At 38.4% G+C, this 22,326-nt stretch overlaps 1 protein-coding gene across 2 annotated transcripts; it reads left to right on the top strand.

Moving 5' to 3' along the window:
- Positions 1-2,097: 2,097 nt before the first annotated feature.
- Positions 2,098-21,784, top strand: ankrd6a (ankyrin repeat domain 6a). 2 transcript variants are annotated; one of them, XM_088087768.1, is made up of 16 exons: positions 2,120-2,231; positions 2,860-2,919; positions 5,441-5,667; positions 5,792-5,890; positions 8,609-8,707; positions 8,880-8,978; positions 9,511-9,609; positions 10,590-10,667; positions 11,528-11,632; positions 11,758-11,922; positions 12,864-13,013; positions 13,127-13,279; positions 14,196-14,309; positions 14,820-15,120; positions 16,740-17,110; positions 18,535-21,784. In XM_088087768.1, the coding sequence occupies exons 3-16, from the start codon at positions 5,458-5,460 to the stop codon at positions 18,760-18,762; spliced, it is 2,271 nt and encodes a 756-aa protein (XP_087943894.1). In that variant the 5' UTR covers positions 2,120-2,231; positions 2,860-2,919; positions 5,441-5,457; the 3' UTR covers positions 18,763-21,784. The 2 variants fall into 2 exon arrangements, with proteins under 2 accessions (XP_087943895.1, XP_087943894.1); XM_088087769.1 differs by lacking the exon at positions 2,860-2,919 and having other exon boundaries at positions 2,098-2,231.
- Positions 21,785-22,326: the final 542 nt, after the last annotated feature.

Below are 22,326 nucleotides of genomic sequence, written 5' to 3'. Positions count from 1 at the left end.
TTCAACCAGCCCAAAAGAGCACGTCACCCCGCTGCTAATTTCTCTTCACTGGCTTCCAGTGACAGCCAGAATCAAATTCAAAGCACTTCTCTTGGCTTACAAAACAATCACAAGAACTGCTCCAGCCTACCTGGAATCCCTGATGCAGGTCTACTCTCCTTCTCGCCCACTACGCTCTGCATGCGAAAGACGCCTGGTGCTTCCAGCCCAGCACGGCTCTAAATCTCTAGCCAGACTCTTCTCCTCTGTTGTTCCCAAATGGTGGAACAAACTTCCAAACTCTGTGCGTTCTGCTGTGTCCCTTTCTACTTTTAAGAGACAATTGAAAACTCATTTGTTCCGAGAACACCTAGGCACTTAACCTGACTCCTCTCCGCTTTGCCCTTTGGGGTAAATTAAGTCAGAAGGTCCAAAACCCAGCACCTAATGATTATCTAGCACTGACAAAGTTGTGTGATGTTGTATGTTGACTCTCATCGTAAGTAGTGATACTGAGATTGTTGAATCTCAGATGCTGAGATCGCTACTGGTTATTACTTGGTTTCAAAAAAAAAAAAGGGGGGGGGGTGCTGTGCAGCACTTCTTCTGCCACTAGACGGCAATACCTGTGACCAATCACACCTGAAACACTTTTTGCACTTACTAAGGGTTTTTTCCTGAAGTCTAAATTCTTGCTTGTGTTGTACGTCGCTTTGGATAAAAGCGTCTGCTAAATGAAATTGTAGAATTGTAGAATTGTTGGTAGAAGTTTGTCTTCAAGTCGGATAGCCCTAAAGTTTTAGGAAAAAAGATCATGGTTTGAATTAAAATGAAAACATTTTTTCCAGAAAGCGTTTTAAAACAGAATGAACCAGTTTTAATAATTTCCAATTATGTACATGTTGTTTTTATCTCTTCTGGCCTAAAGCAAAGAAAGGGGTGGCAGCTTGTCCTGTAACCGACTGTGTTCAATGAGCAGATATTATCAGCCCATAATGATTGCAGGCTACTCTCTACCTTCTACCCTCTAAATCGAATCGAATCGAAATCGTATCGTGGTACGAAAATACGAAATTTAAAAGTACGAAAGTACAAAATTTTGGTAGATCTTTACCCATTTCACATACTTTTTTTGTTTTTATTTCACATTTGTTTTGGCAAAGTAAATGTGTGTTTCCCACACTACTAAAGCACCTTGGAATTGAATTGAATTGAACTGCATCTTATTCAAAGGTAGTGCTGTTCAACACCACACAGTTTCTGTTTAAAGTCATGTTTTGTTACGATTTATCTGTGCTGAACGTTTGTTTGCTGCAGCATGTTGCTCTACGTGTGGTCCATCTTCTCCAGTAGACCATGTGCCTGAGGCATTAATTGTGTAAATTCTGCATATTTGTTACATTTAATACTGTTTCTATGTTTTAAGGTGAATAAGTGCTTTGATTTGATGGATTTTGATGTTTCAATTTCAATGCTCACAGTATTCTGAACACACACACAGACAAGTAGTCAAAGTCAGATCACTTCAGAGTGACTGTCACCCAGTGTGTCATGTGATTAAAATCTCTGCTGATCTCTCAAGTCTGACCAGATGATTTTTATGTTTGATACGGACTACACAGTGCAAAATCCAGCTGTCATCACATTATGACCTTACTCGAATTTCACTTCAGCTGGAGATTATTATTCTCTATCCTATTTTGATATCATGTGCAACAGAAGCTTAGATTAAAATGACAATTCCCCGGCAGAGCAGAGACATCATCTGGCCTTTCTGATCCTAATCCACACAGAATGCATTTCACAAAGATTCACCAAAGACATGCAGGCCTGTGCTAATACTGCGTGTGTGTGTGTGTGTGTGTGTGTGAGAGAGAGATGGAGATTCAAGCACACTATTCTGTTGTTGTAATTTCACATCACAGATGAAGCGGTCATAAACACGATTAAACCTTTTCCATGACTGTGTGCATGTGCAGATGGAGGGTTGAAGGTATTACTGTGGATGGATGTGCTGCTGCCTCTCTCTCTTTCTCTCTCTCTCTCTGCTGTAATGCACTACAACAGCTGGCGTCTCTCTGCACACATCTTCACACATTGAGTAGCCAGTCTGTTGCAGCAGCATCATCCTCTTACATACCCCAAACACACACAGAGTGACTTTTTGAAGGGGCTTGTTTGGATTTTGCATCGATGCTCCTTTTTGCCACAGCAGGGAGTGACACAAGTCTGCAGCAGCTATGGAGAGCAAGGTAAAACACATTTGACTGGATCATACACTTCTTCTCTGTAAGAACCTAACTGACAAAACATTAGAACAAAAGCCAGCCTCATGTAGAAAGTAAAAATGTTTTTAAGAGAAGCAAATGCCATGACCTCTCTTTGAGATCTACCGAACATGTGTTGTTATATCTGTTAACAGAAGGCCTTTAGTATTTGTTCAATCTTCAGCCATTAGACATCCATTTAAACTATTATTAAACTAGACTTGCTTGCTTTATGTTTCTGATATCACAATCTAAACATTATTCAAAGTGATTCAAGATTAGTGTAAGTGCTATGTGTCAACCTTTTAGTATGGTTTAGCAGTATGAAATAACTGGGCTGGAAGTAGGAAGACCAGTCAGACAACAATGCAAAAAGACACCTTCTGAGGCAGTGTGCTACACTGCCAGGCTGCATCCCTGTGAACCCTGAGCTGGAAATTCCCTACAGGGCAGGTGGGAGGGTGGGCAACTTTCAGTTTGAAATAAACTATTTGTATAAACTAAAAAAAAAAGTTAGTTCCCAGGTTGTCTTGAATTGCTAAGTTGACAAAATTTGATAAGATAAGATGAATTATTTTTTAAGCTAATAATTTATTTTTACTCTGTCGTATAGGACTGGTTTTGGTCTCTGTACAGACACTATGGTACCAAAGTTGACAACCTTACTATGACGGTAAGACTCAAGGAAGCTGCACAAAGTCACAGCACTGACTGTTCATGAAGATGTACCATAAAACTTCTGATATAAGCTCAGCCCCGATTACACGGCCAGTCTGTTTTAGTAGCCTGGTGTAGTTACACATTTTGACAAAAAAAGCCCTGTCTCAAATAGAAGCCATGCTGTTCATTTTTATAGAAATTCTTTGGATGTGTAAAACAGGGTTGATGGCTAATGATACAAGTATAAATGTCAGTTTTAGCATGCTAAATACATGGTTAGCTTAAGATTCTCCACAATTCAAGTAATACCGGCAGAGTAAACAAGAGAGATGCAAAAAGTGGTTTAAAGAAACAATCAGATGTGTGATCAGTGTGTGTGTGTGTGTGTGTGTGTGTGTGTGTGTGTGTGTGTGTGTTGTGTTTTAGTGACCTACTAAAACACAACAGTTTTTGTTGCCAGCTTATATACTACATCACTTCGGAAACATTTAAATGACACGTATGAAATTTGCAAATGTGACATTCTTGGTTTGCAGAAATGTACAGTGCTAATGTTATTTTGGTGACTATAGGCTGGATGCATTCCTCTCATACAGTAGTCAGTGTGGTGTAATAAATATACAGAACCAGAACACCAAACATGTTTTATATAGAAAAAAATAGAACACTTGTATGAGTTACAGGTGGAATTCCTGAAGAGAACAGATTGAGCGTGAATGATGCGCCCAAGTGTTTCAGTGCTTACATGCTTTGGGTTCCACGCTGCTCCTAATCAGCATCAAAGATTAAAGCTCCACACTTGGCATAGAGCATAATCTGACTATCAGCTCAAATACCGCAGCGCTGACATGAAATCCTTTGTCATTTGGGTCACATGCAGATACTGTCTTTAGCTAAATGATCCGCTGTGTGCCTAACTATGTCTGTTTGCTGCTGAGCAGGTTGTGCATGGTGGCTTTATTAGACTTTTCTCACTGAAAATATTTGCTGCTGGAAGCAAGAATGATGAGAGACTGAAAAACCATAAAGTTTCAGGCTGTAAAAAACAAAATGAATAGCTATTGACTGTTTTATTTTTAAAGTTTTAGTATGTCAGAAGAAAAGATCATAAAAAGTCATATTGTGATTGGGAATCACCCTTAGATCCCCCTGGAGGTCTAGGTCAGAGAGGGTGTATATATAAATGCCCCCCCAACCAATATAAAAAAGGTGATAAAGGTGCTTGATTGTTGTCAAGAGCAAAATTTCGAGTTATGTTCAAAATATTCTTATCCAAACTCATCAGTTAACCCATCGCCGCCTGGTCAGGGTCAGGTCAAAATACACAGTATAGTTTCTGCTCCTTAGATGCATACAGTCGCTTTCAAAATAAATTTACAATAGCAACAATTTGTAACAGTCGTATTTATATTTATTTCCTTGTGCATCACAAGCACATGGTTAGGTTTAGGCAACAAAAGCATGTGTTTGTGTTTTGAAAAACATCATGACTTGGTTCAACATGCATATGGGAAGCAAACAGCAGGTTCCCAAATGAAGGTCTGGGGTTTCTTGGACCCCACCTTTTCCTCCACCTGGCCTTTGGGGACTTTCCAGCCCCTTATATTAGGTCGTTACCAGCAGCGTTTCAAATTGGCGCCATCCAGTGGTCTATTGTTCTGCAGCAAAGGTGCCATCAGGCCAACCGGCAGCATATCATACTGCTGTGATAGGCCACGGTACAAACTGACGCCGTCCACCGGTGTCTCATACTGCCGCTAAAGGTGGCTTTCTGCATCAATGTCTTACACCAAAATCACTGACCATGCAGCAGTTTTTGACAAGTTTTTGCCTTTTGATGCCTTTCAGAAGTATTTAAACCTTTGAACCCACAGTAAATTGGTTTGATTCTTTCAGAAACATGAGAAATAATGTCAGAATTTATATATATATATATATATATATATATATATATACATATACACACACACACACACACACACACATATATATTATATATATATATATATATAAATACATATTAAAAATATATATACATATACACACACACACACACACACACACACACACACACACATATATTATATATATATATATATAAATACATATTAAAAAATATATTTATAATTATCAGAATTACATATATAAAAATATGTTACTGAATTACTATTCTTTTTAAGCACTTTTTAAAGTTGTTTCCTTGTTTATTTGTGACTTTATTATTATTATTATTATTATCATTATGCTATTTTTCAGATACTCTTATCAGTGATGTGCTATTTTTAAGTAATTTGCTTGACTTGATTTCTTTTAAAAACATGGGGAGAAGTGAATGAGCATATGAGCAGTTTCCTCAGGCTTCAAAAGGTTAATGTGTATTAAATATTGTTGGCTGTATTTAATTCAGCTTAACACATGCCCATGTAACTATACAGTCAACAAAAATACACACACGCGCGCATGCATGCACACACAAACACTTAAAACACAGGAGAGGTTCTTTGAGGTCAAACATTATTATTTTGTCCAAACAGGAAGTGCGAGACCCATCATGCCTGAGGACTGCAGGAATAACATTGTTCTTCTGAAAGTGGGTGGGAACAGCATAGTGATGGGTGAACAGGCGCCGGTGCCATTGCCATCATCACCATGCCAGGGCCCAGGTCATCAGACGGCCCTGCACAGAGCTGCCATGGTGGGGAACAGCGACACCATGGCTGCTCTGATCAAGGGAGGTTGTGCTGTGGACCTGCAGGACAGAGTGAGTGATGGACACGCTGCATATGTCTTCCACACACCTACAGCAACATTCACTCTTCTCAGATTGTGTGGTTGATGAAATGATTAGTTTGTAACAGGAATACTGTGTCCATTGTCTGTTTGAGGACGGCAACACTGCGCTGCATGAGGTGTCCTGGCATGGTTTCTCTAACTGTGTCAAACTGCTGGTCAAGTCAGGAGCTGATGTACACATCAGGAACAAGGTAGGATAATAATACTTATAAATGAAGATAAAAATACTGCAAGACATAAAAAAAGACACAACATAGATTCCTCCTCCTCGAAACTGGCAGCTTATTTTGTATTTTTGTAGAGCCTCTTGCAGATCTTTTCTAACTAATTCCAAGGATATGGAAATCTGCTTTTGTTTTTCCCTTATTAAAAAGGAGGCGAATCAAGTATTTTAAACAGCTATCGGCCAATATCTAATTTGTCAGTACTAGTTCAAGTTTTTGAATCTCTTGTGAGTAATCAACTAAAAGACTTTTTATACACCAATGATATTTTATTAACAAATAATTCAGGTTTTAGAAAAAAAGCACAGCACTATCATAGCTGCACAGATGGCAGTAAATCACATTTCTGTAGCACTTGATAAGGTGCAACATTGCAAAGCACTATTGACTGATTTATCCAGGTGTTCGACAAAGTTGACCATGATGTTTTAACGCTTAGATTTCTGAGCTTAGGGCTCTCAGAGGAAGCAATTGCTTAGTTTCCAAACTATCTTAGTAATCAGTCTCAGTGCATTAGTTATGATGATCTATGCTCTGTTATTGTATCTGTCCACAAGGGTGTGCTGCAGGGCTCTGTATTAAGTCCACTTTTATTTACTATTAATGTGAATAATCTAGGTCAAAATGTGTCAAATGCTACTTTCCATTTTTATGCTGATGACACTGTTGTATCCTGCTGCGCGGCAACACTTGTACAGGCCACTGAATACTTACAAAATGCATTTGTGGCTGTTAGAAATATTCTGCATGAGCTAAAAATTTCACCTAAATATACCACTGTGATCAAAGAAGAACCCCCCCCCCTTTTTTTGGTGAGATGAAATAAGATGAGATGATACTTTATTGTCCCTTTTCACAGATATTTGTCTTGTATTCTCAAGCTCTCAGCAATCAAAAGAAAAGCATGAAACCAATAAAAAAAACATATTAAAAACATCTGTAAGGTCGCCCTCCAGCGCTCATCAGAAAGACTACACAATAAACGTCCAGATGCCCCTCTGACAAACACTATAGGAAACATGATCACATTATAGACATCATACATTTACAGAAACCTCTGTCAAGTCACAATTCCAATCTGTGCTGTGTTGCTGATTGCAAATCCATTAATAAAAATAGTTAATCGGAAAATCGTAAGTAATCGTTGCAGTTCATTGCAGTTCTTTACAGTGGCTCTGATGCTAGCATGGAGAGTTATTGTGAGTAGAAATAAGTACCAGCACAAGTATATAAAAATATTAAATAGAAATACAGTTAGAGTAAGCAATTAGCAAAGTATGTAAATATTCTAATATTTAAATGTTGACTCTTTGGACCGGTCTTTTGAAATTCTACACTATAAACTTCTTCAAAATGCTGTACCATAAGTTTAATCAACATCTGGAACAATGTCTTTTTTTGACTGTTTTTAACATATGCTATAGTATGACATTTTTCAGCATTTTAAATGTTAACTTTTTGGGCTGTTCTTTTGAAATTCTACACCAAATACTTCTTCAAAATGCTATTCTGACTTTTTTTGACATTTGGAATGATGAATCTTTCGACCATTTTTTCGACATACTATAGTATGACTTTTTTCAACATTTTAAATATAGACTTTTTGGACCATTCTTTTGGCTTTCTACATATAATATTCTTCTAAATGTCATACGATAAGTTTTATTGACATCTGGAACAATGTCTTTTTCAGCCATTTTTTCCTACATGCTATAGTATGCCGTTTGCTCACATACCAAACTATAACTTTTTTTCAACTTTTTCTTTTCCTTTTTTTAAAGATATTTTTTGGGGGCATTTCCCTTTTATTTATAAGGCAGTTAAACAGAGAGATGGGTAAGTAGGGGGAGAGAAGGGGATATGACACGCAGCAAAGCATGCAAGCCGGACTCGAACCTGGGCCACTGCAGCGTCTTAGGCATGTGGGGTGCACACTGGACCTGATGAGCTAGAGGCTGTCCTGATCTTTCAGCACTTTGAGTGTTCCCTTTGTGGACCCTTTATTCCACATTGTATACTATAATGTTCTTCAAAGTGCTATACTATGCTATACTATATACAATTTTTTTTAACATTTGGAGCAATTCATTTTTCGACCATTTTTTCCACATGCTATAGTATGGCGTTTTGTGACACACTATAGTATGACTTTTTTTCAACATTTTAAAATTAATTATGTAAATATGCTGTGTATGTAAATGTGTAAACATATAAATGTAAGAAATACAATGATAGACAATTAGCACTAATATATGATTATACTGTATATAATGTGCTGAGTATGAAGTATGTAAAATATAAATCTGTGCCTTATCCCACAATGAATGTTTGAAACTAGTATGTAAGTTTTATATGTATATATATATATATATATATGTGTGTGTGTGTGTGTATGTGTGTGTAAATATGTTTGCAATGAATAACAAGAATAACAATAACAGCATATACAATATATAGAATGTGTATATATAGATGTAAAATATAGACTACATTCAAGAGTTGGAAGAATATTGCACGAGTAACAGCACAAAGGGTTGCTGTCGTTGAAATAGGAATATTGCACCAAATATTGCAGCGTAGACAGTGATATAAAGAATTATTGCACCTCAAAAACCTTATTGCACATTGCAACACTGAGTTGTGATGTTATATGCTCTTCCCCCTGGCCTGTGTGTGTTGATTCAGGCAGGAAACACGGCACTCCACCTGGCTTGTCAAAATGCACACGCTCAGACCGCTCGCCTGCTGCTGCTTGGAGGATCTACACCGGACACCAAGAACCACGTGAGTCCCCCATCATCCCACAATGCACTGAGCTCTCTCCTTAGACACTAACACATGATTTTAAAAGTGGTAGACTCTTTGCTGTGTCAATATGATTCTACAAAGCTTTAGTCATGAACGCTGTTGAAAAGTAAGGGATGGTGTCATGATAAGAGCTGTGTTCTGGTTCCAGGTGGGTGACACCTGTCTGCATGTAGCGGCTCGCTACAACAACCTGACACTGGTCAAACTGTTGCTCAGTTCTCTGTGCTCAGTGACAGAGAGAAACCAGGTACTATGTGTCTGTGTTTTGAGAATCTCATGCAGGTGAAATCACTCACACACTAGGCGTCAATTGTGGATTTATGGAGTTATGTGGTGCAACAACACCTCTAAGGGTGTCTGCTGCATCATGACTGAGGGAGCCAGTTCCTACCGACAAACACATCGCCATAGCATCATGTGACCTAGAAAAGACAAAAAATTTGCACAATTTAAAGGCAAATGTAAACCTCCCTTTTGTTATAAATGTCCTATTCCATTTCCACCAATATGTCCCCCGAAATCCCACAATCCCTGCTCCTTCAAACTTAAGTTCATGTTCATTCATTATTTGTGTATTATTAGTTGAATTGTATGCTTGCCGATGGACAAATGATGTTTCATGTTCTCTTGATAGTATGAAGAATCTGCAGGCAAGCAAACACACTTACTGCACTGTGCGGTTTATGTATCTGTCTCTCTGTGTGTGTGTGTGTGTGTGTGTGTGTGTGTGTGTGTGCGGGCATGCGCGTGTGCATGTGTGTCTGTGCGTTTTCCTGTAGACGGGGGACACAGCTCTCCATGTGGCCACTGCTCTGAACCATAAGAAGACAGTCCAGCTCTTACTGGAGGCGGGGACTGATGGCAAAATCAGAAATCATGTAAGTTCCATCTACTCGATGACTGCTTAGTCACAGCTCCACAATGTATTCTGACATCACAAAATATCTCACTAACAATATACATCTCTGTCTACACGTTAACAAGTGAAGGTAATAGCAAGAGGTTACTATTATCGAAGCTTATGAGTTTTAGTCAAACGCCGTTGCCATGGTGACGCATTATTTGCCATAAAGAGGAAGCTCTGTTTGAGGGGCTAGAGATGCTTACAAGCTCATGAAAATTGGCACACACATTAGACACACACATCCTAAAATGTGATATCTGCTAAAAACTTTTTGTCCTGGAATTTGTTTTTTATTTTTAAGCGAATTCTTTTTTTAAAAATTTTTTTTCTTCATTTTTAGCCCTTGTATTTTAACAAACTCCTCCTACAGACTGACTTCAAATCCAGGTGTAGTATCTCCCGGCGGTGTTGATGCTAACCTGCAAAGCATTTTAGATTTCGTCAAACAGTATAGCAAATTTTGATATGCCAAAATCACACAGGAAGCCTTTGTAATATGACTTTGAATGGTCCAATCTGCCCTAAACTTCACATGCTGTGTGTTCAGGCCTACAATATGCCTACAGACAAAAGGCATACTCTGATCACAGCTCAAACTTGCAATATAGAGTCCCAAAATCCTTTATTTAAGGTCAACTCCACAAATCTGTTACCTGATATGAGTTCTGTGCATGGGTGTAGCAAGCAGCCATCACATAATATAAATTAACTTGATACATCCCAGCTCCACCGGACTGATAGCCGATGGGTTCTGGGATTGACTAAAAATCCCCACAACTGCACCTCTTGACTGCAGGCGTTCTGTTTACTAAACTTATGGATAAAATGTTCCTCTTTAAAGCACCTTCATTTAGACAGTGTAATATAGGATGAATATTACATTACTGTTGTGCTATGGCTCATATGAAACATCAGTGTGTTTTCTCATGTTTATGACTCCCTGTTCACTTCCAGGCAGGTAAAACAGCTCTTGACAAAGCCAGAGATAACAACCACAAAGATCTGGCACAGTTCCTGGCCAGAGCACCTCAGGTTTGTATCTGTATCAATAACTTCACTAAGATCTTATGACTTCTTCTATTATCGACAGACCAAAACATCAACACTAGAACGGCCATGACTGTTTTCACATTCATATGTCATATAACTCTGTTGAATTTAAAATAACAGTGCTGCAGCGCCCATTACTAGCTGATAATTTTTATCATAGCTCTCAAATTTTGACACCAAGTTCTTTGGCGGAGGCTTCAACAAAGAGAAATGTTTGCAACGTTTTTGGTTTTATTTTTCGCAAAATTAAAACATACACACATGCACACACAAGAGTAACAAATACATGCAGTGCAGGGAGAGACAGAAAACCTGTTGGGCTTATTTGAAGCCTCCATCTAAATAATGTATTTTAAAAAAAGGAAAAATTAGGCTATACAGAACACACCATATGAAAAATAATATGATTAGATAGCACGTATAAAAAAAAAGCCAAAATAGAAAAAGTCTAAATGAACTTGTTAATATATTATAATGTACATTTTGGTGTTTATTATTATTATTATTATTATTATTATTATTATTATTATTATTATTATTATTATTATTATTGTTGTTGTTAATTTTTTAAAAGATAACCTACCACAATAAATGCATTACTCTCTATACTGGATATTTGTCATAAGAAATTTTGGCATTAAATGACCATGCAAGGCCTCTCTAGCTGGCATGGCATTCTGGCCCTTCTAGTGTTAAAAAGTACAGTGTAATGAATATGATTAGCAGAGATATTATAATCAGCGTTTATGATTGCAGGAGCAAATTTGTTGCGTATTTAAGGCTTATTCCTAGAATAAAATGTAATTACTGTAAACTGCAACAGGTCTTGTATTTGTCCTCAGGTGCATCGTTTCATGCGCGGAAGAACTATAAGGAAACGAAGAGAGAGACTCACAGCTGATCGCAGGAGCCAATCTGTCACCAGATTAGAAATTCTACCAAACAAAGTGAGAAAATACAAAAAACTATTTATACAGCATGTGGAGGTCTGCTGAGCTGTAGGGAGAATTCTTCTCAGGTTGCATTTGAATTTGATTTTACTGTGTACCTGTTATCTGTTTGTCCTGAGCAGGACAGCAGCTCTGCAGTGGAGGAAACCCCCAGCAGTGAAAAAATGGAGAACAGAACCATCACTAAAGTGGCTCCTCACCAGCAGCCGCCTCATCATCACAAAACCCCTGCAGCCGCCATCAGCAGCCCCAACAGCCACCGAAAGAGAAGGAGAGCCAGGGAACAGGTAGGACAGAGAGACCACAGCTGTCATGCTGAGCTGTCCACAATAGGCGGGTCATTACAAATTTAATATTTTTGAAATGTAAAATAAAACACAATTGCGAGATGAAATGTGTTTCCACTGAGTGACGTTATACGACATTCTCACAATATTATGCAACTTCTCCTCTGGAAACTGAAACTGTGAATATAAAATATGCCCAATAGAAACACAACAAGTTAAAAAACTCTTATTTATTGCAAAAAAGTTTTTGCGCTTGCATGAGGTGGTATTCCACACAAAACCATATTTTGCAGAACTGCAATGGAAACACTTTTTGGGGTTTTATAGGTCACATGACGCTATGACTATGTGCTTGTCAGTAGGAACTGGCTCCCTCATTATTTTTTTGCATCACATAACTCTTCAAAAGTTGAGTGGATCATCTGAAAGTTTTGAATCCACAGTTCCTCTGTGAAATCGTGGACTATCACCTCCCAGAAATCCCTCATATGTGGCCGCTCCCATGTATAAGGGGCTCGCCTTTCCATTATGGCTCCATAACATGCCTATGTGGCCTTGAATTGGAAATAATGACCGCTAGTGTGGTGACTGCAATAGAAATAAAGCTGCTAATGTTTAGAACATCCATCAGCATGCTTCTTGGAATGTTATCACCAGAGGAGAAGTCGCAGAACATCACTCAATGGAAACACAGTCATCTCGCAATTGTGTTTTTATGACATTTTAAAAATATTGCTTAAGTTTTGCGTAAATTTATAATGGTAACCTGCCTACTGTGACTGACTACATAATGACCAGATGAACTCAGATGCAGTCCAGTTTCCACCTGGTCTAACTCTCATGTCAGAACGTCACTGTATATCATTTAAAAACAACTTGGACCAGATATCACCACATTTTGAAAACTTAACCAACAGTTTCCTGTTTTAACTCCTGTGCAGGCTTTGAAAGGAAATGATGTGAGAAAAGGCAAAAAAGACTTCAACATTAAGGAGAATCTGCTGTGGGATGATTTTGAAGATTTCGCAGAGAATGGAAAAATGTATCAGCTGTACACACTATACCGAGACAAGGACGGCAACATTAGACAGGTCAGTGATGACGAAGCTACTAACATGTTTTGTAAAGCCATTATTCTCAGAGTTCAATTCCATCCTGCTTCTGAGTGTGCAGTCAGTGTGTAACCTGAGATGTCCCCCTTCAGGCTCCAGCCTATGGATGCCACTGTAAGCCCCTGCTCAAGAAGCTGGAGGGCCAACTGAAGGCCACGCAGGAGGAGATGAGGCTGCACATCCTCAACATCCAGGAGCAGGTCAACTGCAGACTGGGCAAAATGGACAGCAGGAACAGACACCAGGTCTGTGTCCACTCTGTCTCTGCTCACACATCGTTACTTTAGTTTACTTCACACACTTAAAGATCAGTTCATTTGATTTTACTCCAAAAACTGCTGGCTGCCTTTATTTTATGGAGGACATAAGTATCAATGAATACATGTATAAATAAATATAGGAATAAATAAATACAAAGAAAGAAAGAAAGAGTGGAATGTAATCACAATTCACATCAGTGAAATTAACACTTTTTTTCTAGTCTTCAAATTGCATGTCTTTCTCTTTTTTAGTCTGTTTGATTTTGTTTTGTCTTGTTTTGTCTTGTTTTTTTTTTTCTTGTTTTGTTTTTTCTTGTCTCGTCTTGTCTTATTTTGTTGTGTTTTGTCTTGTCTTTCTTTCTCTTTCTGGTGTGTTTAAAGTCTGGATGCTCTATTTCTTTGTTCTTTTGCGTAGTTGTATTTTTGGAAACCTTGACTAAGAAACTACAGATAAAAACTAGCCTCCTGGCTAATTCTGGCATTTTTATACCTTGTGTATTTATTAATGTGCACTGTCTCCTTTTTGATACTAAACAGAAAGAAAGAAAGACAGAGGTTAGGACCTCTTACCTAAATTTATTAATGCATCTGTCTGTTTAAAATCATTTCAGTTTCATTGTTTTCAGCATTTATTTATTTTCACATTTATTTCAGAATTTATTTATTCTTTAAAGTATTTATTTTTATGTTTATGCCCATTTTATTCATATAAGTATTTGTATCCAAATAATGTGTTCCTTTATGTATTTATACATCATTTATTTATTTATTTTTCATGCTCTTTAATATTTTATGTCTTAAAACTCAAACTTAAATGATTATACAATTCATTAAATTATCACAGTTGCTTGCTTCAGTTTGTTTTTTTTTTGACAGTGAGATTGTTCTTTTCTTGTGGCAGATGAAAGTGTTGGACATGCTGAGTCAGGAAAGAGCTGCAGCAGAGAGGAAGAACATGATTTATAAGATCGAGCAGAGAGCTGCGCAGGGAAGAGAGGAAGCCCTCATGACTCAGGTATCTGTGACAACACCGGACCACTTTGGAGGATCTTATTTTATGACTATTTATGTAACCTTCATAACTGCGAACCGAATTCATTGTATTCTGATTATGAGATGGGAGGTCAGATGGATGCAACTTCCTGCATTCTGTAAGAAATATAAGTAAAAAACCTTTAAACCTTTAATTAAAGAATAATGGCAGATTTTGGCAAAATCATGATGTGATAATAGTCCAGATTTTTTTAAGAGATCTTACTTCATGTTTGGCACCCAATAGGAGACTGATCTGAAGATGAAAAATAATGTTTGAATATAAACACACACTTCCAAGAAGATGGAAGAAGGTATAAGAGAGTAGAGTCATCAGGATAAAAGTCAGAAGTGGAGCTTTAGTCTGAGTGGATTTTTGTCATGATTTTCACTCCATGTAGGAACAAGTGAAATGAGAGTGAGGGATAGCAGCTGCTGTGCTGTTACTCAGGTAAAGTTTGATAATCCAGCACCTTGTTTGTATCTCCTGCAGGCTGCAGTGAGTCATGAGCTGAAGAGATGGTGTATGTCCCAGCTGAAGGACATGGATGTCCACATCTCAGCCAAAAGCCAATACTACAAGCTCCTCCCGTCCCAGTCTTTGGAGCAGTCTGTGGCAGACGCTGACCTGGAATCACTCCCCCTGCTGTCTTTAGTGTCCGGAGACAGCAGCACTTCACTGGCCACCTACGTCAACATCCTGCCGTCTAAATCCACCTACAGCGTGGGAGGCCCGGAGCAGGAGCAGATAGGGAGCAGGACGTACTTTGAGATGAAGGTGGACAGATCACCAGGTATGTCCAAAAACAGCACCAATAGAGACCATTTTAAAGGGGCAATTGAGCCATGATTTATGGTTGTATTGCTGACGCAGCGTCAGTGGCACAGCTCAAAGGGATTAAAAATATAAAGACATTTTTTCACAGGACAGAGCAGTGAAGGAGACAATGAGAACCAACAGAAATATCAAACAGAGAAGTCATATATAAATCGCTACAACTTCGGAACAATATTGGCAGCATTAAGCCTGGGCGTCCAAGGTTTCAGCCGCAAATGTTTTATATATATATATATGTGTGTGTGTGTGTGTGTGTTTAGAGAGAGAGAGAGAGAGAGAGAGAGAGAGAAAGAATTACTTATTAATGAATAAATCAATACCAAAATATGTAACTAAAACTCATAATGCAAAATTGTGACTCGCTCGATATAAAGGTGAAGTAGAGTAATGGGATTCAACTTTGGCTATCAGAAACAATGAGTTTTACATTAGAATATAGAATTTTAAAAATTCTGATAAAATGAAGGCTGCTACAAAGTTCTTGTTTCAGGTGTACAGTGACTCCACACACACATCACAATGTCAAGTGTTTTTATAAATGAAGTGAAAACCAGTGAGGAACTGAACAAAATGTGACATCTGAACTTGATCACATGCCAAGACAACCAAACGGATTAGACTTTTTGGATTAAAGAACAGTTAATGTCAAACATCAGTCAACAGCAGCATGGTAACCTATCCCATAAAACATTAAAGGAAAAGACAAAGAAGAAGCCTGATTTAAGAATAACACATCATTGTATTAATGACAGATCCTAACCTAGTTCCAACACTTCCTATATTTCCTTGTCGTCTGAGAGCATCAAGCCCATGAGCACAGAAAAGATGGATCACCTTGGAATAGGTCGGCTCTGGATTAACCACTTTACATTTTTACAGGTAGTAGTCCATTCTGATATGGTGTTGGTATATGTACCTGAGGTAAAGACCTACTCGGGAACAGACAGTAAAAGGACATTAAGTGTTTCTTTGACCATTAGTGCATGTAAAGATGTCCTGGTGGAAACCTTTAATACAAGTACGAACTTGAAAATGAGCAGAATTGGTCCCCTTTAACAAAAACCTTTTGAGCCCATGAAGCTAGCAATGATAATATCTCTGTGTTTTTGTCCTTGTATTGTATTATTTTTTAAACCAATATGGATTTGTGTACGGGTACGAAATTAAGTTTATTTGAATGGATAATACTAAAGCTATAATACTATAATAGTATAGTATAGTGTAGTAGTAATAGTTTGACAAAAAAAAGTTTCAAGTTCGGCTCATGACTTTCGTCCCACAGATTTTACCATGGAGACAGTTTAGTTGTAGTGGCGAGTCTTGATGGCAACTTACAGACATCTACTTTGCAAATAAGCAAACTCCATCTATGAGTCAAAATTTTGAAATATTTATGAATTATGCAAGATTGCTTGCTGTCAAAATCAACTTGTACAGATCTCAGCTGCTGGATGAATGTTTGTCATTTGCATACTGTGATTATTTATATGGAGAAAAACATTACAGTTGAACAGACTATTGCTTTTGTGTTAATGCATGATTTGTTTTTTTCTTAAACCCCACACATGTCACCAGACGACTACGAGAACACAGCGCTGTTCCCTCTCCATGCCAGCCCCACCCCAGGCCTCCTGCTGGGCTCTGTGGACCCCGTCTGGCAGCCTCCAGCAGTGCAGGACAGCTGCACAGCAGCACTGAGGCCTCTGTGTGCGGAGGGTTTCTCAAGCAGCAGCAGCCAGTCCAGCATCAGCAACCAGGGAGGCAGACTGATCCAACATCAGGAGCACGGCTCTGACGGACAAGACAGAAAACACTTTGGAGAGCTGATGTGTGCAAGCAGGCATACGGCGATGCACACTGAGGGCAGCAGAACACTGGAGTTCTTCATCGACCGTCCCGCTGAGCCCACACTCAGGCAGGAAAGGAACAATCAGCACGCCATGGAGGTGAGTATACTCAGTGTCCACCACAGCAGACGGTGACAGGGACATGGACCAGACCTGTCAAACACACAAACGGGCTCCAAACCCCATTTCACTTCAAGCCTTAGAGGATAATTCCATTTCATTACAACGTGAGTCTGATTTTAGCAGTTTCTGGCCATTATTTCAATCTCTATTAATGAAGTTAACAGAGGTGGGGACTTGGACTCAAGTCAGACTTGAGTCAATAATTTGATGACTTTAGACTCAACTGAACTAAAATAAAAATTTTAAAAAACTTGTAACTGAACTTGGACTTGGATTTGAACTTTTTGACTTAAAAAAAGACCAAAGATAAAAATGTATGACGAGCGAAGTAGTTTACCTTCTTTTTCTTTGAATAGACTGACACGATCAACTAACTTTCATGCTTTTCAAACCATTCTGGGTGTCTGGATCTTTTACACCAGTTTTTTTGTCAGAAGTCCTTCCTATTTTTAAGTAGTATTTGCTTCCATGAGCACCAATAATTTGACGGACACAAGAGGCGCACCTGCTGCCTCTCTTTGTTTGACAATTTAGAGTCACCAGTAAACCAAACCTGGACAGAGGAAGGAAGCCAAAGCACCCAGAGGAAACCCTCAAAGAAACAGGGAGAACATGTGAACTCCACAGTGAGCCTTCTTATCTGCACCATTGTGCCATCATTGTATCTCAGGCAAACTACTGAGACACAGTGCATTAACTAAAGCTGTAGAGGTGTTGGCAGATGTATTTGTGAACGGTGGACAGGACAAGGCGAACAGTTTCACCCTGTTCTCAGCCGTAATGCTAAGCTAGGCTAATTATCTACCAGCTCTGTGAAACCTATAGCGACATCACTTTTTTTTGCCCTGCTTAGATGCCTTTCACAAGTATTTAAACCCTTGCACACAGGGCAAATAGGTTCAAATTATATATAAAAAATAAACTATGGGGAAAAAGGCAAATGGCAACTTGGCAATGAATGTTTTAAAACTTAAATATATAAGTAGATTAAAATAAGTATATCTGAAAAAGGCTAGCACCTTATTTATAATTACCAATAACACATTTTAAATAATATTACAAGAATTATTTACATTTTTCAGGTGATTTCCTTTGTTTTCACCTTTTTCTTTCTTTTTTTTTCAATTTTTTAAAATTAATTTTCAAGTTAAATTTAAATTTAATTTCAAGTTTAAATTTCTTGTTCATTTTTGTTTTATTTCCGAAGTTGCTATTTACCATGCCATGTTTTTCAAAGACATTAAGTCATTTTGTTCTGGTTTCCAAGGATTAAAACACAGACATTAGACTGATATCAGTCTTCTCGCTGAGGGAAAACAAAATATCTACATCGAGGGAAAAAACCTTCAAAAGCTGTTCTGAGAATTTCAACAACTTGTGTGTTATTGCCTACCTGTCAGGTGACTCAGCGTTTTTTTGAGACGGTGTCAACTCAGTTGGAACGCTGGTACGAGAGGAAGATCATGGAGGTGGAGCAGCAGACGGAGCTCAGAGCCCAGCAGGACAATAAGGAGCTGCTGCAGCAAATAAGCATGCTGGAGGAGGAGCTTGAGAAGCTGAAGACCAATGAAAATGCAGAAAGCCCATGCACCCTGACAGTGACTAATGATGAAGAAGGATTGGCATAGACTGGAATCAATAGCACATTATAGCAATGGTTACAGCAAGATCTTTATGTCAGTCGAGGTCTGGTCGTGAGAGGTTGTTTTTATGTGAAGTTTGTAATATCTTTGAAATGCGCTTTTTCTGAAGGGACGATGAGTTTAAGTTGCTGGAATGATAGGGGTGGCTGCAGGAAGTCATTGATGTTTTTGATTATAATTTTACCACTGTTTATCTGTTTTAGTGTTTCGTAAAGAATGACTGAGCTGTGATCAAATAAGTTTCAGATGTGTAATTCCAACACATTTCGATCCCAACTCGTCACGTCTGTCAAAATATTTTGAATCTACTTATAACGTTTTAGTTATCCTTCTTGATGAGGAAGGAAACCTAAAACAGCATCAGTAACAGCATCCCGGAGTGTAAACATCTGACGAGCTGTTTACGCTCTGGGATGCCGTTATGATAATTTCAACTAATGCACATGTGGTGGGATGAAGCATCATGGTCCATATGTTTACACAAAGTCACGGAAGGTAAGGTTTCGGCAAAAGAGGCACATGGTGAGGTGTGGAAAACAGCAAAAATACAAATCCACGCGGGAAGCAAACTCCAGACACCCGCACAAAAGTCAGACCCATCCACCTCCTTATTACCTGTCGCTGTCCTTTTGTGCTTATGCACATGCAACCAGTTCCATCCAGCCACGTTCTTAAGTGACGCCACCTGTGCGTGTTGCATGTGGATTCACCTATGAGGGTATAATGTTCAAAAGTCATGGAAAACGTCACAGTATAGTATGTGGTCAAAAAATCATCAAAAATGTCATAGTACAGTAGATCGTCCAAAAATCATCAAAAACCTCACAGTATAGTATGTCAGCCAAAAATCATCAAAAAACGTTGACAAGATTTCACACTCCTTCTAGTGCAGTGAAGTCGGACGTGTTGTCAGTGATGTACAATGACTAACAGTAGCCTCCTCTAAAGCTCCGCCACTCACCCATCCCTGACTTACTACACACTCCGCTTCCCTCAACCCCTAACTTTGACGTCTGTCACCATCAAATGAGCTTTTCTTTTTGAAGGTTTGTAGTGCACGTAGCCTCCGTTTAACGCCCCTGCTTGATTAAAAATACAGGAAAACGAAAGCAAAAAGAGGAAGTGTAATTTATTGCACAACCTTACGGTGGCATTTTGGGTTTGGTGCAGTAGTAGGTGCAAGAAAAGTCCACTGCTTTCCCACTCTTCACTGTGACGAAGGCTTGGGTGAATATCCAGCTACCACTAAGAATAAAAAGTCCCAGAAGTAACAGAGCTTTAAACTAACAGACAATTTAATATTTCTTTGTTGTATCAGAGGATGGGACAGAAAGCATACACTGGCTTACCAAAAGCCCCAAATACCACTTTTTAGATGTACAGAAATGTGTCAGAAGGACTTATGGATTTCATCACTTTCGGGTCTGTTATGATTTAAAATTGGAAAGAATCTTGGAAAACAATGATGATCCTCTCTTTGCATTAGGTTATGAACTTCATATAGCAGACAGTAGATTATAGACCACTGGGTGGCAGCCAGATATATCAGCTGATATTTTATTTTATTCATGCCATAAAATATCATTTGGCTGTAGATTCATACAGTTTAGACACTGATTGTGATATTGCAGAACAAATTAAGGCACTTAACCCTTATGCCCTCCTCGGGCATTTCTCACAACTTTTTTTTTTCATTTGGTGATCATTTTGGCTGTGTTACAGCTTGTGGCATGAATTTTTGTAAGAACTTTTCTTTTGTGTACATTTTTTGAAATCCAGTGTCTTTTACTCTTACATGTCCTTCATTCGCCCTTGACGCATTTTGCACCCTCTGGACACCTTCGTGGCAAAAATGGACACGCACAGAAAAAATGCTATTAAATCATCATACATCAATATTTTTTTCTGCTTTTTTTTCAGAAATCACTTAAACAACTTAAGACTTGCTCAAAACTACCAAACATTCAATCATTTTCAGGATTTTCCATATAATAAATAGTAGGGGGATGGGACTTTGGTGGTGATTAGAGTCTTGGATGTGTCAAAGATTAGCAACAAAATTGATTTGATTGCATTAGTATTTTTTCTGTAGCACCAGATACTCCCTCTGGACACCTTCGTGGCCAAAAATGGCTCATTGACTTCCATTATAAACACATTTTTTAATCTCACTGCCATTACAGTATAAAATCATGCATTCTGTAATGTCAGCATTTCATTTTGAAAAAAAGTAGTGATATTTGACATTTTCACTGTATTCCACCAGATTCAGCTCTTTTCCCATTGTAGGCAGATGCATGAAATTCTTGTATTTTTGCCATTATATTATGGAGCCATGTGACTACCAGGTGGCCCCAAGAGTGATTTGTGTGTGTGTGTTTGTGAAATAAGTTTTAAATCATCATCTGATTCATCAGTGTGAACATTTAATGTTTGGTAGTTTTGAACAAGTCTTAAATTGTTTTTAAGTGATTTCTGAAAAAAAAAGCAGAAAAAAATATTGATGTATGATGATTTAATAGCATTTTTTCTGTGCGTGTCCATTATGCCACGAAGGTGTCCAGAGGGTAGTAAATTTGAGGAGGGCACAAGGGTTAAAGTTGACTGATATATCATTTTAGACGATAAATCAGTTGTCCAGAAACAGGTAAAACCAGAATAGGCAGATGCATTTGCCAAAATCAAGGAATATCTGTAAAGAAATGTCAAAGCAAAATCTGAACTGTATTCTGTGTCTAATTTAGAAACTGAGATGTAATAACATTCTTTGTCCATTAGAGACTACCTACATGTTTTAATATTCAGGTGTATGGTATTTTATTTGTTTGTTTGTGTGTGTTGTGTTTATGTAATAACTGAATAATTGCCTATATTTTGTTGTCAAACATATCAATTAGGCTGTAAAAAAAGCACTTTCCTCACAGTTCCAATTATTGCCATGAGGTACAGAAACAAATTTATTTTTAAAATGTATCTAAAATACAATAAATATAACATATGACACACATATTGCATTTTATGTGAATTATGTTGTTGTACTTTTGTCTGTTCGTTTCGGGACTCGGTAGCGTGCACTTTTGAAGAGTGGCATGATGCACGAGCAGACCATCCTCAACATCAGGACTCTGCTTACTTTGGACAAACGGTGAACATGATTCAACAGAAGTAGTTTCATCAGCTTTTTCAGCAGTGGTTTTGTCACGGGAATGATGCCACTTTAACATGTCTCTGTGTGACACACTGTTTTTGCATCGCTGGTCAGGCGTGCTTTCAACATGATTTGTACTCAGAACAGTGGAGCATCGCCGGAGACTCGGATCTGGCTGCTGAGCCGCTACAAGTCGCTCCCAAGTTACAGGCAGCGACGGCTGTGCAGGAGGAGAGACACTGGAGCACATTATCAGCTCATCATGAGCTTTGGGAGACTAATCCAATGTAGTTACTATAGGTTCATCAGACTCGACTGTTTTGGAGACTTCAAACAACACACTATCAGACAATTCAAGTTCGGTCTGTTTCTGATTTTCATCCACGGAGCCAAGCTTTTGT

This window comes from Plectropomus leopardus, chromosome 14 (assembly GCF_026936395.1).
Source record: "Plectropomus leopardus strain MGB_pleo_1.0 chromosome 14, ASM2693639v1, whole genome shotgun sequence".
NCBI lineage: Eukaryota > Metazoa > Chordata > Actinopteri > Perciformes > Serranidae > Plectropomus > Plectropomus leopardus.
This window is presented reverse-complemented; position numbering and strand designations above follow the sequence as displayed.